The following is a 17,803-nucleotide window of genomic DNA, read 5'->3' as shown; positions in this document are numbered from 1 at the left end:
GAAATAAATCTGATTTACTAAAAAGTCTTTGTAACTATAATATTATCCACATTATAACAATGTAGGCTGCATCTTTATAAACACATTCATGGAATCACATGACTGACTAATTAATACTTGCTTGCGCATTGAAAAAGCAAATGCATGACTTATAAGTAATTATAAAAATAATATAAATATAACTATAACCATTCTTATAATACGGTATAGGTCTTAATGAGTCTTTATAAATTTAGAATAGTAATATTTATAAATAAATGGAGCTATAATTCATTATAAGCATGGGCTTCTTTTCCGTTTTTAGTACATTGTTGTCGTGTAAACATACTCTTATACACAGAGTAATGAGGAACTAAATCACAAACACCTGAACGTGATGAATAACAAATGAGTTACCATAGAAACAAATGAAAACTAATACAGACATGACAGAAATTGAACTAAACTGAACATAACCATGACAGTTATATTATAGATCATATAAATGTTAATTAGCAGTTTAATACGTTGCTTATTAGACATTTTATTTTAACTCTTCTCAGTAAAGGAATATAGTTTGGGAAAAGACAGACTAGTCAATGTGTACGTTCATTCATTCACACAGAGACACTCATAACACGCAGGATTCATATTTAAACAGTCTTTTTGCAGTTTAATATTCACAGACACTAGTCTATATTGCGATTAGAATAAAGAACTTAAAAATAAAGAACTACCCTTCACAATCCTCGGCTGGATCTGTTGCTCTTTGAAATGAAACTGAAACCAGTTGTGCTCTTCTTCTAAGGTAAATTATTACAGGATTACATGAATCTAATTAAACTTGATGCGTTTTACCAAGTTGATGTGGGCGTTGACACTGTTTGCATGGATGGCCTCAGAACATTAGCATTTGAATAGCGTGCGCTCTCCGTAGGCATGTTTACGTTAGCGGTAATTAGACCACTCGTAAACGACTGGGCATCTCTCAGAGAATATTTGTTTAGTTTTGAATTAGATAATTTGAAAGTAAACACTTAAATGTTTATATTGCTCATGTCTGTGTGAAGTTTTTTTCTGAGTTTTGTTTCATTTTAGAGATGTGCTCCAGAAAAAAAGTTCACAGAGACAGAGACGGCATACCCTGTTTGCTTTCTTTATTTTACAAAAGCACAGTGTTTTGTTTTGATTGTAAGAAGACACATACAAAAGTAGACCTTTTACAGTTTCAATGATGTACTGCTCTGTCTGTATGACCATAAATGCTGCTATGTGAAGAAAATCCAGCAAAATGCACGTTCAATGCGTTCGTCAACCCCAGAGGGTTAAACTGAATTGCAATTATTTACACTAATTTAAATAAGGAAAAATGAAGGAATCATATCTAGTGATGCTCTAAATTCCAGGCAAGGATAGTTGGCACCGCCTGCTCTGTATAAGTAACACCCCCACTACGTTCATCATAAATTAGTGAGCAGAGTGGGTGAGTGGGTCAGAAATTGAGAGAGATGTGGACCATTCTAAGCATCTTCCTGTATCTGTCCTTTAACTTTATTTCTGCAGCTTCAATCCGCAAATCAGGCACCTGTCAGCTCCAGGGACACTTCAGGTTGAATGGGATGTACCAGGCTGGGGATGTTATACTTGGAGGCCTTTTTGAGGTTCACTTCCGTACAGTGTTCCCAGAACTGAGCTTCAGAACAGAACCAGAACCACCTTACTGTGAGCAGTGAGTCTGGAGTGGATAAGAACAACTATTCAAGGCTTATATATATATATATATATATATATAATGTGTGTGTATGTGTGTATATGGATGAGAGAGAATTTTTTTTAATACGTCTAAAAAAAATTATATTCTTTACAAAACAACTCATGCACTTGAAGTCACTGTTAATTGCTAGTGTGAATTTGCTAAAATGTGTTACTTTTTTGTATTACCTTTTCAGAATTGTTAAATATCAACATTTATCTTGCTTTTTCTTAGATTTGATATGGCAAGTTTCCAGCAGGCACAAACCATGGTTTTTGCAATAGATGAGATCAATAAGAATCCAAACCTGCTGCCTAACATCACTCTTGGTTACCATCTTTATGACAACTGTGTGATGCTAGGAATGGCGTTCCGGGCTGCCTTATCCCTGTTTAGTGGAACAGAGGAGTCCTTATCCAACCTCAACTGTACTGGCTCTCCTCCGGTTATTGCGATTGTGGGGGACTCAAATTCCACTCCTTCTATTGCGATTTCTAGTGTTCTGGGACTATTTCGAGTACCTATAGTAAGGCAGAATAAAATGACTAATAAAATAATAATAAATATTCACATTTTCTGTACTTTTTAGTAATTGTTTCTGTACACTTATTTTCATTAGTAGCAGAATCTTTTTATTCCTTAAGACTATTATATGTTTGTATGTGAACAAAAATCCAACAGCTCTATCTTTCTTATTCTCGTTCTTTGTCTCTCCTTTTGGTTTTGCCTTATTAGGTTAGCTACTTTGCCACCTGTTCCTGTTTAAGTAACAGAAAAAAATACCCTTCTTTCTTCAGAACTATCCCCAGTGATGCCTTCCAAGTGCGGGCTATGATAAAGATTTTAAGCCATTTTGGATGGACCTGGGTTGGTCTTGTCTACAGTGATGATGACTATGGCAACTATGCTGCTCAGTCCTTCCACCAGAATGTGCATGTATTAGGAGGGTGTGTTGCATTTTCTGAAATCTTGCCTCTAGATAACAACCGCAAAGATATACAGCATATAGTGGGGGTGATTCAGGCCTCTACTGCAAGAGTGGTGGTGGTGTTCTCCACTTCAACATATGTGTTGCCTTTGATGGACGAGGTGGTATTGCAGAATGTAACAGGCAGACAGTGGATTGCGAGTGAAGCTTGGGCTACTTCACCTGTGTTTCACACTCAGCGTCTTTTGCGCTTTCTGGGGGGCACACTGGGCATCGCCATCAGGCGTGGAGAAATCAAAGGACTTCATGAATTTCTGCAATACCTCCGTCCTAACAATGATCATAGAAACAATATGGTGAGAATCTTCTGGGAAAACATGTTTGGGTGCAGGTTTAACACTGGAGGTAGAGGAGACAAAATGTGTTCAGGGCAAGAGGATCTGAGCAGCACATACACAGCATACACAGATGTATCAGAGCTGAGGGCCTCATATAATGTGTATAAAACAGTTTATGCCCTGGCACATGCACTTCATGACCTGATGCAGTGTGAGGAGAGAAGAGGGCCATTTAGTGGGAACAGTTGTGCTGACATAACAAACCTACAGCCCTGGCAAGTAAGGTTCAAATATATACTGCAGATTCATTTTACATATATGAAAGAACTAGACACAAAAACTAAAATAAAAAGTGCAACATATAACCCCTGTCCATTCTACAAACTGTACAGCTGGTTCACTACCTACAGAAAGTGAACTTCACCACAGGCTTTGGGGATCAAGTGTCATTTGATGAGAATGGAGATGTTCTGGCCATATATGATGTGATGAACTGGCAGCCAAACTCTGATGGGTCAATCATCGTCCGCACAGTTGGTGTGGTCAACGAAGGGGCAGCTACAGGGAATGTGCTCACACTCAATGAAGATGCATTATACTGGAATTTTGAGACAAATAAAGTAAATGAACATTACGTGTTAATGTCATTCTGGAAATATATAGTCTATATACTTGTCAAAGCTATAATACGAGAAATTAGGAAAAACTATTGGAAAGACAAACCTTGTCATAATGTCATGACTGATAACAGATTATGTTTGTTTCAGCCCCCAAGGTCTGTTTGCAGTGAGAGCTGCCCCCCAGGAACCAGACGAGCAAGGAAGAAGGGCCTTCCTGTCTGCTGTTTTGACTGCCTGCCATGTGCAGATGGAGAGATTTCTAATACAACTGGTGATATTATTGACAAAATTTTTTTTCTAAATTTTTGAATATTGTTTAAAATTTTATCTTATTTATTTGTTTGTTTGTTTATACACTTATGTCTCTCACACAGATGCTAATGAGTGCACAATATGTCCAGATGAGTTCTGGTCCAATCCAGATAAGGATCAGTGTGTCCCCAAAGAAGTAGAGTTTCTGTCCTATGATGAACCTCTGGGCATCTCTCTGACCACTGCATCTCTGCTTGGCACCTGCTTCTGCGCTCTTGTGATGGTCATCTTCGCTCATCATCGTAACACTCCCATTGTACGTGCCAACAATTCGGAGCTCAGCTTCCTGCTGCTGTTGTCACTCAAACTGTGTTTCCTGTGTGTGCTGCTGTTCATTGGCCGGCCACAATTGTGGACGTGTCAGTCAAGACATGCTGTGTTTGGCATAAGCTTTGTCCTGTGCATCTCAAGCATCCTGGTCAAGACTATGGTGGTAATAGCTGTGTTCAAATCATCTCGACCTGAGGGTAAAGGCACAATGAAATGGTTTGGAACAGCCCAGCAAAGAGGCACAGTTCTAGTCCTAACCGCCCTCCAGGTGGCAATATGCATAGTCTGGCTATCAACTGCTTCTCCAACTCCCCATAAAAATAGCCAGTATATTAGCTCCAAAATAGTATATGAGTGTTCTATTGGCTCAGTGGCTGGGTTTGCAGTGCTTCTGGGCTACATTGGCTTTCTGGCAGCAGTAAGTTTCCTCTTAGCCTTCCTGGCGAGAAATCTTCCAGATCATTTTAATGAAGCAAAGTTCATTACTTTTAGCATGTTGATCTTTTGTGCTGTCTGGATTGCGTTTGTTCCAGCATATGTGAGCTCACCAGGGAAATATGCAGTGGCTGTGGAGATATTTGCCATCCTAGCTTCCAGTTTTGGATTACTGGTGGCCATATTTGCCCCAAAGTGCTACATAATCCTTTTACATCCAGAGAAAAACACTAAAAAAGCCATCATTGGAAGACAAACAAAGAATAAATAGTTTAACCTTACTGTGATGTAAAATTGTGAACTCTGATTTGACTGTCTCAATTTGTTTTGGGCTTCACTTGCCTAAACAAATAAACTTTTTTTTTTTTTTTTTTTTTTGCAATGCCTACTGTCTTGTAGTATTATAATTATTAAAATACAAGTTATCCATTTGTTTACTTTAAAATAATCTTGTACCAATTTATTTGTCATATTGACTTTAAAGTCAACGTGATTTAGTTTCTAAAGGCATTTGATTGATGCATATGTTGATTTTTTTATTTATTTATTTTTTATTTTTTTATTTTACCTCATATTTTTTTAGTCATAACTCAATCTTCAGATGAAGCATCAGACTTCTTTCTGGGTCAGACTTCTCCAATCAATGAGTTTTCCTAAACCCTGCCCTTTTTTTATGAAGTAACTTTTAAACCAAGCAGCTTCTGTTGTTCAACGTGACAAATCCGTGGGTCCAACTTGAATATGTTGCAACATCTGTGTGGGGAAATCATTAGCCCTCACTCAAAATTTCCATATATAGTTATAATTATCAAATGATACATTTATAAATAATAAAATATTTCGGTAACACTTTACAATAAGGTTCATTAGTTAAACATTAGTTAATATATTAACTAACATGAACTAACCATGAGCAATACATTTGTTACTGTATGTACTAATGTCTGTTAACGTTAGTTAATGAAAATACTGTTGTTCTTTGTTTGTTCGTTACTTCACAGAGCATTAACTAATGTTAACAAGATTTTAATAATGTATTAGTAAATGTTGAAATTAACTAACAAAGATTAATAAATGCTGTATAAGTGCAGTTCATTGTTAATTCATGTTAACTAATGTAGTTAACTAATGTTAACTAATGAACCTTATTGTAAAGTGTTACCAGTATTTCTAATACTCAGTGTGCTAGGAAATGTAAATTACATGTAATTCTTGCTTGATTTAATAAACACACTCTTTGTCAGAACAGAACATTACTCACATTTTTTCATTTAAAATGTGTCATTCCTATGACAAATGTTTTGAAATATACACACAATTCATGTGATAAAATTAAAGAGATGCACTGTGTTGCCTAAAATGTGATATCATAATCAGTTCTCAACAAAATTTAATTTAGAAACTATAGACAAAACCAACATATTAAGAACACACCACAAGCTATATTGCTATATACCCACAAGGGGTCCCCAATGTACAGGGAAAACGCATAAAGTGGATTGCTTGAAAGTCTTTGAACTTGCTAAATCTAGGAATTAAATTAATTTTCTAAGGAACTTGGGGTGATGAAATGTATTAAAGTTGTCACCAGAGTCTGCAGAGATTTCATAGTGACTTTGGATTTAATAAAGTTCACAAAAAAATTCAAGTGCTATAGTTCCTGGTGACAGAATACAAGCTTGACTCCCCTTGCATGTTCAATACAGACAGTACTTGAGATGCTATTGTAAGCTACTATGTGATCAGCATGGTTCAAAACTCACACCTGTAAGTAAATTCAGTTGTCAATCCCAAACACTGACAATGTGAAGGTGGCCTAGCCGTCTGGCACATCTGCCTCACCATTACAAGAGTTTTTTAGGCATAAGTTAGCATGACATCAGAGCAAGTCAGACCACACATTTATAACCTGCATGCATTTTGGGGTGATCACCAGTTTTGCTCATCTCACATGAGCCTAATGCGTGTAGTATCATGTAGTCTGGGCAGACTGGGCAGTACATTCATCAGATTGTCATTGTCATTTGACCTACCAGAGTCAGTTATCACTTTACTGCAATTCAAAAAGTAAAGTGTCCATTGGACGCCCATTTCAGAATCTCACAGGAAGTAGTATAGGTTATCTGGGTACTTTTTGCCTACAGTTTTATGAATACTGTGAATTCACTACACTTTTTGAATAGGTTGCGTCCAAGCAATTTTTAATGGCAATAATGTTTAATGGCAAACATGTTGAATATTAGGTGATAGGTTGTCGTTAAGTGATATACTGTTTCCTTACAAAAACAGTTTATTCAGCACATGGATCGCGGAACGTATCGAAAGAAGGAGGGGCCCAGGGTGGGGGGAGGGGGTGATAGAGGGACATTATATTTTCTTTTAAGATTAATTTATGACTCTGTATTTTTTTTTTTTTTTTTTTTTTTTTAGAGATAGATATAGAGATCACGGTTCTCCCATGACAAAACAAAACATTAGACAACCAAACAAAATAACAGGCCTAGGTTCTGACAAAATGTTCTATTTAATGTTATAAATGAGTCGATTTATAAATGTCTAAATGTTATAAATGAGTCTATTAAAAATATTTAATTTAAATGAATTCATTATGCAAAAAAAAAAAAAAAAAAAAAAATGTTTAATGAAATTAATGAATGAAGACTTCAGTTTTTAAATGAATTTCATCAGTTAGTCTACTGTTCGCCACCTACAGGCTGAACAGTACACGTTGTTTTAAAATATTACAAGTTGTCAATATTTTATTTGTTACACAATACCGAGAACTCTCCAACAATGTTTCCTCTCAAATGATGAAAAACATATTTCATTCAAATGAATACGACTTTTCCAAAAGAAAAATAAATAGGCCTATTATCGATTTGTTTTTGTTATTAGGAAAATTTTATATTCATCAAACTAAATGGAGTAACTTAAAACCCAATTTTGCTCATTTTCAAAAAGCGTATTTAGAATCCGTAAAGTTTTTTTTTTTTTTTTTTTTTAAATACATGACATGAAAATAAGCAGGACAGCCTCTCAACAGTGCGCTGCAGTTCCACTTTTTCACTACAGATTACATTGGAAAATTGTGGGGCGCTGTAGAGCTGGGGAGGGCTCCGAGACCGGCTGCCCCGCTTTATTACACATGCCTGCCGAAGCCATACGTTAAATTTGAATATATCCTGCTCACTTTACGTCTTAAAATATTCTAGAAAATCCGAAAAAATATTTGTTGAAGAATGCTGAACACATTTACAATTTATTATTGTTTCAGCTTATTTAGAGGTTTATGTTTGGATGTATATTTTGCCCATACAGTTAGTTTCAAAAGTAATTTACTCATTTTGATTGCGGTTGCCATAACATCGGTGTTTATATCCGGACTAACCTTTTAGCCCAATATTTTCGTATGTTTGCAGCAAAGCAATAGCAATACTGTCAGCTGAAAACACTTTGTGCATCTGTTTCAGACATATAGCTTACATGAGTGCTGCGCTCCCTGGAGTAGCGGCAGCGCAAATTTCCGTGAAAGCAGGTTTAAATTAATATTCCGGCATGATCATAACTTTAAAGGTTTGACTGAGGAATCGTTGTCATTTAGGAATAAGATCGCTTGTGTGATTGAATCGAGATTGTAATATTTTAATGATTAATCGTGCATACATATGAACCTGTAGCCTCTGTATTTTTGTATATCATATTTGTACCAGACCTCAAAAGTTACCCGGGCCCAGGCCCGGGCAGCCCCCCCGGATCCACGATCCATGATTCAGCATACTAAAGCCCCTGCTTCACTGGCATCCATTCAAAGAAAAACTGCCTCTTGTCTCCTCCCTAGTTTACTGCAATGTTTTTTTTTTTTTTTTTTGCTAATGAGCTCATGAACTCAAAGTTGTGCACAGGTCAGGATTTTCGTTAAAAATACATAAAATTTTGGTTTGTTTTTCACCAAACCCTAGTGTATACCCCCTGAGCACATGTCCCATGGGACCATTCTGTGATACTTTTCCATCATCTTTATCTTGGTTATCACTGCTATTACGGTATATGGACAAAAGTGAGCGGAATTTTTTTTTTTTCTCCTTTTGTGGTATGAAAAAGAAAAAATTAGCATTCGCAATTAGAACAACGCTAGGGGAAGTAAATGATGACTTGATTTAGATTTTTGCATTAACTATTTTATTTATTTATTTATTTATTATGTGTGTTCGACTTTATGCAGTACTGCACAGACGGATTGCTATCTAAATTGAAGCTGTGCATGCCACTTAGAAAATTTGTCAAACGCCACGTCACTGTGACGTATGCCATCAAAGTGCCATGAGAGCAATTCAAGAGCAGTCAGCTGATTCAGACAGTGCAATTCCCTTTTGAGGGAACTCAACACTGCATCATGACATTGACGCTATGGGAATGACTCTGCCTGAGCCAGTGTCTGAAGCATGTGTGGAAACGCCAGTATCATTGGCCAACACTGAGGTCAGGTGACGTAGCGTAAACGCATCATCAAGACCATAAATAGACGCCTGAGATAAACTCATCAGCTTCTTTGTCTTCAGATAGCTGCATAAATTACAGGTCTGCAACAAAATAAGGAAGCATTGAGGAGACGGGGGTTACCCTATCCTCTCTCTTTCATGCAAACAGATTATGTTGTGTTTGCACACGACTGCAAGCAAACAGATTATGTTGTGTTTGCACGTGATGATCTCATGTTTACCCGGAAGCTCACTTGATTCTTTTGGTGTGCATGGGACATTCTCTGGCATATAGATTATACTTCTAGCCATCATCCAGACTGTGTTACATCTTGTCTGGTTAATTTATTGGCTGCATTTAACTCTGAGGAGTAGGATGTTGTATATGTTGAATATGGTGTATTTAGTTTATCATCCGGACCATGTTACATATTGTCTGGTTAATTTACTAGCTGCATTTAGCTCTTATGAGTTAAATGTTGAATAGGCATCTGGCTCTGAGCAGTTAGATCAGTGGTCTCATCAGGTCTCTTACCCTTTCCAACAAAAAATTAGACGCATCACTAGATCAGCTTTCTGCAGAGAAAGCAGCCAATTATAATTCCTTTGTTGTACAGCCTCCAAAGTTACTGAAATGTTTAGACTAACAATACATTTCAAGTTGTACTGGTCAAAGTGCATGTTCAGTGCTGTTTGCGAGTGTCATGACAGCAATCAAAAGCAAACCACTTATGTTTCTATGGTAACCTAGAGCTCCTGCACTCAGATTCAAGCAGCTACATAGCTTGTTTGCGGTAGTGGTGAAAAGAAAGATTTTTTGAACAGCAACAAACAATTTCTAAGTATACAAAAAATTGCTGTCAATCGATTAAATGAAATTAACTAATTAATCACACATTTTCTGTAGTTAATAGCGATTAGTCGCACCTAACATTAAAGTTCCCCTTCAAATGGGAACTCGCACTGCGTCCTATGACGCTGTGGGAAATGCCTCCAGTGGGACTGGTGTCTGAAGCGCGTGTATAAACACAAGTGGCGTTACTGCGGCTGAGGATACCATATGCCCCAGGAGCCTTTGAAAATGTATGAGAGAGACCGCTGTTTTGTACTTGTGTGAATTCAAGCAATTTAACACTGAACAAGCACGGTATTCTGAAAGACATGCTGTCATTGTGACCGAGTCCAACTCCAGAGCAAGAAAAGAGATGCTCTGCACAGGGGAGAGCTTGCTCTTCTCCCAGTTGACCTGAAGTCTCAGTCTGGCTAGGCGCTCGAGGACCATGTCCCTGTGTGCCCCTGTGCACAACAACTCTTGAGAGTGCACTAAAATTAGCCCATCATTGATAGTTGAGACTTTGGTAAAGATGCGAGGTGCCAAGGATAACCCAAAGGAAAGTACCTTGTACTGGTATGCACGCCCTTCAAAGGCAAACCATAGAAATGGCTACCATGGTTCCAAATGTGATAACTTTTTATTGCTTTGAGATAACAACACATAATTTGGCTCAGATGCAGTTGACATGACTGTGAACAAGCCCAAACTTGATTTTATGACCTGTCATATATACTTTATTATAGTCATCATGTCGAGCATGAATAAATAAATCAATAAATTGCACCACTCTTTCTGTGGTTTTCTCAGCAGTGTTGTAACATAAGAACCTCCTTATATGATCAAAATTTATTTTCTTCATTTTCTTTCTTTCTTTACATTTTTTTTATTTTATTTATTTATTTATTTATTTATTTTGTAGTTATAAGCCATTACTTTTAAGTATGCCACTTAGATGTGAAATCATTAAAAATGCCTTCAGGGTGTAAGGGACACAGCTCAAATCCTTCTTGTTCCTTGCATTAATTGAATTTGCATCGCTTTCATTTGCTACACTGATATGGTTTGTTCCAACATATTCCCATAGATGCCACAAATTAAACGATTATTATGTTAGCTTCAGAAGCCAGCATATTAATATACTATTTAAACTTGTTATTATTATTATATTTATTCCCTCTTCTCTTGAGACTATAACTGTTCTGACTTGCGTTGTTATATTGTGAAGGCTGTAATACTAATGCTGTCCACTAGAGGGGGTTTCAGGATAGGACATCTTAGAACTCCACTCTTTAATTAATTTATGACAAATAAATGCATACTCCAATCGCCCCACTACCGCTCAATCACGAGCACAGTTTATGCCATCTGGATACCCAATACTGATTGGGTGAATACACATTTTAAACAGTTTCCCGTACAAGTGATTAGTCGTTCTAAACTAATGCGCTGCTTCCTTGTAGCTCAAAAGCAAACATAAAAATAGTTGCTTGCACATCACATCCAGAATGGTAGCAAATATCAAATATTCGTCCAGTCATTTCTGTGTGGCATGGTCCAAAGATCATCTGAGCCGATTTTGGACAAAACTGGGCAAAAATTGTAGGAGGAGAAGTGAAAAAACGCCTCGGGTTACGTATTTAACCCTGGTTCCCTGAATAGGGAATGAGACGCTGCGTCGAGACGCATTGGGTACGATCCTGTGTGATTGCGTCATGAAGCACTTGTGAAATCGAACCAATGGTGTGACGAAACGTCAGAGGCGGGTGACGTCACAGACCAGGAAACTATAAAGCATACCCAGAACAAAAAACGCTAGCTTCTGATAGGCTGAAGCAATGCGCTCACAGGCATGCAGGGAGTATGGCAAGGCGACGTTCCCTTTCATGTTCCCTTTGAGCTGCGTCGAGATGCATTGGGAATCCTATCCCAACTACGCCATAATGCCAAGTGCCTGTCTGTTAACTTATGATGAGAACACAACAGACCCCGGAGTGGAGCCTGAGTCAAGGATATAGAACCTGATGAACGTATGCTGAGAGGACCACCTAGCCGCATCACATATATCATGGAGGGGGACCCCCGAAATTAGAGCTTTTGAGGCAGCCATACTCCTGGTAGAGTGAGCCCAGACAGCCATAGGAGAAGGCTGTCTGGTAGATTCATAAGCAAGTGAGATAGCCTTGACCACCCACTTGCTCATTCTCTGCTTGGATGCAGGGCCTCCCTTCTTAGGAGACCCGTAACAGACAAAAAGTTGTTCAGTTTTATGCCACAGGGCAGTTCTGTGGACATAAGTGTCTAGCGCCCAGACCGGGCAAAGCAGATTGAGTTTTTCCTGATCTGAATTAGCAAATGGAGGAGGACGAAAGGCCTGCAGTACAATCGACCCTGGGACGTTGGTGGGGACCTTACGTATATACCCAGGTCTAGGATGAAGAAAAGCCTTAACCATACCAGGCGCAAATTCCAGACATGAAGGAGCAACTGAAAGTGCTTGAAGATCTCCAATCCTCTTGAGAGATGAAATAGCCATAGCAAAAAGATAGTTTTCAGAGTAAGGAATCTTTCCGAAACTTCCTCTAAAGGTTCAAAGGGTGCAGATGCTAACCCTTCCAGAACGATAGCCAGGTCCCAGGCCAGAGTCCTTGTACGTAGTGAAGGCCTCAGCCTCAGAGTACCACGAAGAAAACGTATGACTAAAGGATCTCTTCCCACAGAAGAGACCCCTAAGGGAGCATGGTAGGCAGATATAGCTGCCACATAAACTTTTAAGGTGGAAGGGGACAATCCATCCGAAAACTTCTCTTGAAGGAATTGCAGCACAGAGCTGACAGGACAATGGACAGGATCTGACTGACGTTGTCTACACCAAGTAGAAAACAACTTCCATTTACAGGCATACAGTTTCCTCATAGAGGGAGCTCTGGACTGGAGTATGGTCTCCACAACCTCAGTTAAGAGACTGGATTCTATGAGCCTAGCCCCTCAGAGGCCAGGCCCACAGTTTCCACAACTCCGGGTGGGGGTGAAGTATTGAGCCGCCCACTTAAGACAGAAGGTCCTGTCTGACAGGGATCTCCAGGGGATATATATATAGGTGTAATGATGATACTCTTGTTCTCAAACAAAGAGATCGTTTCTGTATATATAACTGATAGACAACACCAAATAAGACACACAACAACACAGAGCGCTTGCTGAAGACACAAAAACTAGCGTTCTTTGTCTGGGTAGGGATGGGTATCGTTAAGGTTTTAACGGTATTACTACTCTTACCGATACTGTTTATCGATCCGGTACTTTAACGGTATTCTTATCGGTACTTTTTGTTTATATATATATATATATATACATATATATATATATATAAAGAGCTGAATTAACATTGCTTTATATTATATAGTGTCTGGCATTTTTGTTGTTTTATATAAGATACAGTAAGAACATGAACAAAGAAACAAAGTAAAACAAACTGACAAATACAATAAAGCAAAGATACAAATGTGCTTTCATTTGTTCATGTGTTCAAGTAAGTAATATAGGCCTAGTCTATAAAAGAAATCTAAGTAACCAAATGTAAAATAACACTGCATGGTTTTCACAGTATAAATTAATAGATTAATGCTTATTAAAGCTAATTATATTCAGAAGAAGCACTGTGAGTGATTTTCTCTTTGCATTTTGTTGTTTGATTCACACTGATGGCATAATCGTCAGAAGGTGACTACTGTCACTTTAAGACAATAGATATAACACACATCGGATTTTCTGCCAGTTCATGTACACTTACGATATAAACTGCATTTAAGTAGCTAAACATGCTCCAATCCGGTCATTTTAACATACTTTTGTGTGTATTTGATCGTTTGGACGTGCACCTGAAGCCCAAAGTGTAATTTGTCTATTTGCGATCCGTTTTGGAGCGCTTACACACAATTCAGCCTGAGGAACAGCGTCTATTGCGCAGATTATTGTGCTTTCAACGTTTTAAAATGTTGATAATAATTATCAAACATTTATCGCAATTTAGCAACAGTAAAGACTGCACTTTACAACAATCACCGATTGTGCTGATTCTGACGTTAAGTTTGGGTTTAGGGAGGAACGAACGTGCACAGCTGTGAATAGAATGAAGGTGTGCTAGACGCAACGCGGCTAGTTTTTAATAGTTTTACCTATCTTCTTTCTGATCCTTGAAAGCCAAAATCGAAATCAAAAATAAAATTAGCCTAATATCACAGGCCTAAAGTGTAAGCAGACGTTTAGTTGTTTAGTTCTCTCCTCCATCGTCACAATTAAACAGGGCTTTCATGTTGAGAGCGGCTGCGCGCGCTGTAGCTCCTCTGCGTGAGCGTGATCTCTCTTCTGAATTGCGAAAGCAAAAATGCATCATAGACAAATGTCCTAATATTATTGCATACAGAAACAGCTGGCGACTCTGGCGAGATAGTATTTGCAAGATAATGTCTATATAGCAATAATAAATGTAACTTATGTGTATTTTCTTCATAATTTCTCCAGTACCGATAGCAGAACCGTTAGCGTCAGAGCTTATCGATACACCGGTCTTTCATAATTTAGAACTGGGGCCAATTAAATACCGGGTTTCGGTACCCATCCCTAGTTCTGGGTATGCTTTATAGTTTCCTGGTCTGTGACGTCACCCGCCTCTGACGTTCCGTCACGCCATTGGTTTGATTTCACAAGTGCTTAATGACGCAATCACACAGGAGCGTTCCGAATGCGTCTTGACGCAGCTCGAAGTTCCCATGAAAGGGAACAAACATTTGCTTCAATATGGTGGACAGTCATATTGTTGGAAAATGACAAATGAGATGTTGTCAGAATCGGCATAAACCAAGGAACATAATGACAAAGAAATCAAATTTTGAGCTAAGTTTTCAAAAGTTATAAGCGTTTTTGCAAAAAAAAACCTTATATCTCTGGAACACTAGGTGGCGCTTTGTTCAAACTTCTCAGGTACCTTTAAGTCAAGTCATCTTTATTTATATAGCATTTTTTACAGTACAGATTGTTTCAAAGCAGCTTCACAGTGATAATAGGAAAATTAATGGACAGAGATTATTTTGGCTTTACAGCAGCTCTAGGAAAAAGTTATTATCGAGCCAAAGTAAATTTTTGATTGAATCACTTCCATTGTAAAAATCGTTAATTATTAACTTAGGGCCGTTTAAATGTCACCTTTTTAACTGAAAACAGAAGACTTTTAATGTGTTCTTGCCATTCATTTACGTGTTTAGTCTATAGGTATGTGTGTTTAAATGTGTATGTGTGTAGATGCTTAATCTTTTTTACAAAGTGACATTGCCAAATTACTTGTCTGGCCCACATAATGCAGAATTATTGGTCGTTTCCGTTGATCCATGTGAACTGGAATCATTTTGATAACGTTTTATCTATACATAGGGAAAGGAAAGGGAAGGAGGCGTTCGCAGGGGATAGTTTAGTTGACACTTCAGGGCTGCGTTGTCATTGTGTCTAGGTGCATGTCCTTCATCTCATCTGGATACGGCCTGGATCTGGCAGACTATGGTAAACCTCGGAATAAACAGAGAGAGACTAATATTAGCTTAGACGCCATTCTTCTTATGATGTAGCGAGCACATCAGGTGTTATGGGAAGCAGGGATGGGCAGTATTTATGATACATGAATTTCAAATACGTATCCAAATAGTATTTTGTCATTTGTATTTGATAGGGTTGATGAAAATGGCTTTGTATTTTGTATCAAAATACTTTAGTGTTTTGAATTTTTGTTGTTTTAAAATACTGTAAAATACTTTGCAAGAAGTCTACATAATGACATTATAAAAATGCAGCCTCTGATTGGTGTTCATTTTGGTGTTCGTTTTAGTAGCCTAGGCTAAATAGTTTACTAATTTACATAATGTTCTTGAAAACTATTATACCGAGCAGCAGCCCCCTATATTTATGATTTACAATCAATTGATTAATTAGTTAGAAACTAGTTGCTATTAATACAGGTGCCATCAGTCTTCTCATGAATGAGTCAGTTTTGCTGATGCAAAGTAGGCCCTTCGTTGCCAAACACCAAGTAACTAAAATAGGATACAACTATGAGTCATTCGCAAACTGTTAAACATTAAACTGTTGATTACTTTAAAACTAACCATCTGGGAGATCACAGGGATATGTGAATATTTTATCTGTTAAAGCCACAATATGTAAATTTTCGCCGCTAGAGGGCACTTATTCAGTCGCTTTTCCTTGATTTTGTGGAATCATGGGATGTGTTGTCTTCACGTCTACAGCCAGTGGAAAAGAATCGGGATGGGACTCGGGCAGAAATCATGTTCATGGATGAGAGTATTAACGTTATTGTAGTATGAAGCAGAGCAGGGCCGAGTGATGTTGGAGCTGAATGAGACCGCTGAAGCGATTGCTAATGAGAGACGAGTGTGACATGTCTCGAGAGCAGCGGCACTTTTATTACGCTGCAGTCACTGCTTCCGCTTCTTCCGGTCAAGCGTATGTGGGGTAATGCGCCATTGTTTATCATATTAGATACATTTGTGTGTTGAAAGTTGTTATAAAGCTACTCTGCGTTCGCTTGGCAGCTGCTATGAGACACTTGTTGCACACTGCAGTAAGCTAGATCGATATTAGTCATGGTAAAACATGGTACTCGCTGTAACAAGAAACTATATAACATGATTAGTTTTCTGTTAGTGAATGAATCCAAACAGTTTTATATGTTTATATATTATATGTTTTATTAGACAGATGAGGAATATAATGCGGCTTTGGTGTTTCCATGGTTTCTACAAAATAAAACAAGAAACCGAGGGTAACGCGGGTATGATGTCATTGATAGACGACGCACGGACACAGCCCATGTCCTAGTTAAAATTGCTTATTTCTCTGGATTTAAACATTCTTGGAAACATTTGGAATAATGTAAGTACACAAGTCAACAAAATATATAACACTGTTCTAGTGTTTTTTTTTTTTTTTTTTGATATTTGAATCCATATCCTACTGTACATATTGTGCCTTTAACTGGTTGCATATGTCAGATTTACTGCATGACTCAGGCAGTTGCTATCAAACATTGTTTTCTTAATCAACTGAGTCAGTGTAATGGTGAAGGGATAGATCTAATAGGCCAATTTATGGAAGGTTTGCGAAGAAATTTCATGCTCCCTTGTAAAAGTATTTTTTCAGTATTTTTAAAATACAAAAATACAGTAGTTTATTTTGATACATGGTGTGGCTGCTGTATTTTGTAGTTTATTTTGATACACTTAAAATAAAGGTATTTGGTGTTTATATTTTAAAATACATTTTGATGTATTTTTGCCCAACCCTGATGGGAAGTATTCCTGGTTCCAGCTGACCTAACAATTTACATGATTTGAATTATAGAAGTAGATAATGTGTTATGTGTATGCCAGGTTAAAGATTAGATTGTCTAGATTTAAACTGACAGTGTGTTTGCTTCTCGAACTATGCTAGGAAGACTGCCTACGGTTGATTTTGATATTCTAGGTATTATCAACTGGCCAGAATGTTGAGATCACAATAGACGTGAAGGACTATAATGTGTTAAGAGTTCGCACAAGTACTGGGCAGCTAATCCATTTAGTGCTTTGTAAGTAATTAACAAGATTTTAAAAATTATACAATGTTTAATAGGGAGCCAATGCAGTGTTGACAGAACCAGGCTAATATGGTCATACTTCCTGGTTCTAGTAAGAACTCTAGCTGCTGCATTTTGGACCAGCTGGAGTTTGTTTATTAGGCATGCAGGGCAACCACCCAGTAAAGCATTACTGTAATCTAGCCTTGACGTCATAAACGCATGAACTAACTG

At 37.8% G+C, this 17,803-nt stretch overlaps 1 protein-coding gene across 1 annotated transcript; it reads left to right on the top strand.

The window, feature by feature from the left end:
• The first annotated feature begins 1,973 nt into the window (after nt 1–1,973).
• Nucleotides 1,974–5,472, top strand: LOC127500305 (extracellular calcium-sensing receptor-like). Its single transcript, XM_051871398.1, has 5 exons — nt 1,974–2,258; nt 2,468–3,277; nt 3,409–3,618; nt 3,766–3,889; nt 3,993–5,472. Exons 1-5 carry the CDS (start codon nt 1,974–1,976, stop codon nt 4,904–4,906), a joined length of 2,343 nt encoding a protein of 780 aa, XP_051727358.1. The 3' UTR covers nt 4,907–5,472.
• The last annotated feature ends 12,331 nt before the right edge of the window (nt 5,473–17,803 follow it).

The sequence above is a fragment of the Ctenopharyngodon idella genome, chromosome 18 (genome assembly GCF_019924925.1).
Source record: "Ctenopharyngodon idella isolate HZGC_01 chromosome 18, HZGC01, whole genome shotgun sequence".
Taxonomy (NCBI): domain Eukaryota; kingdom Metazoa; phylum Chordata; class Actinopteri; order Cypriniformes; family Xenocyprididae; genus Ctenopharyngodon; species Ctenopharyngodon idella.
Note: the sequence above shows the minus strand (reverse complement) of the source record. Positions and strands in the feature narration are given on the sequence as shown.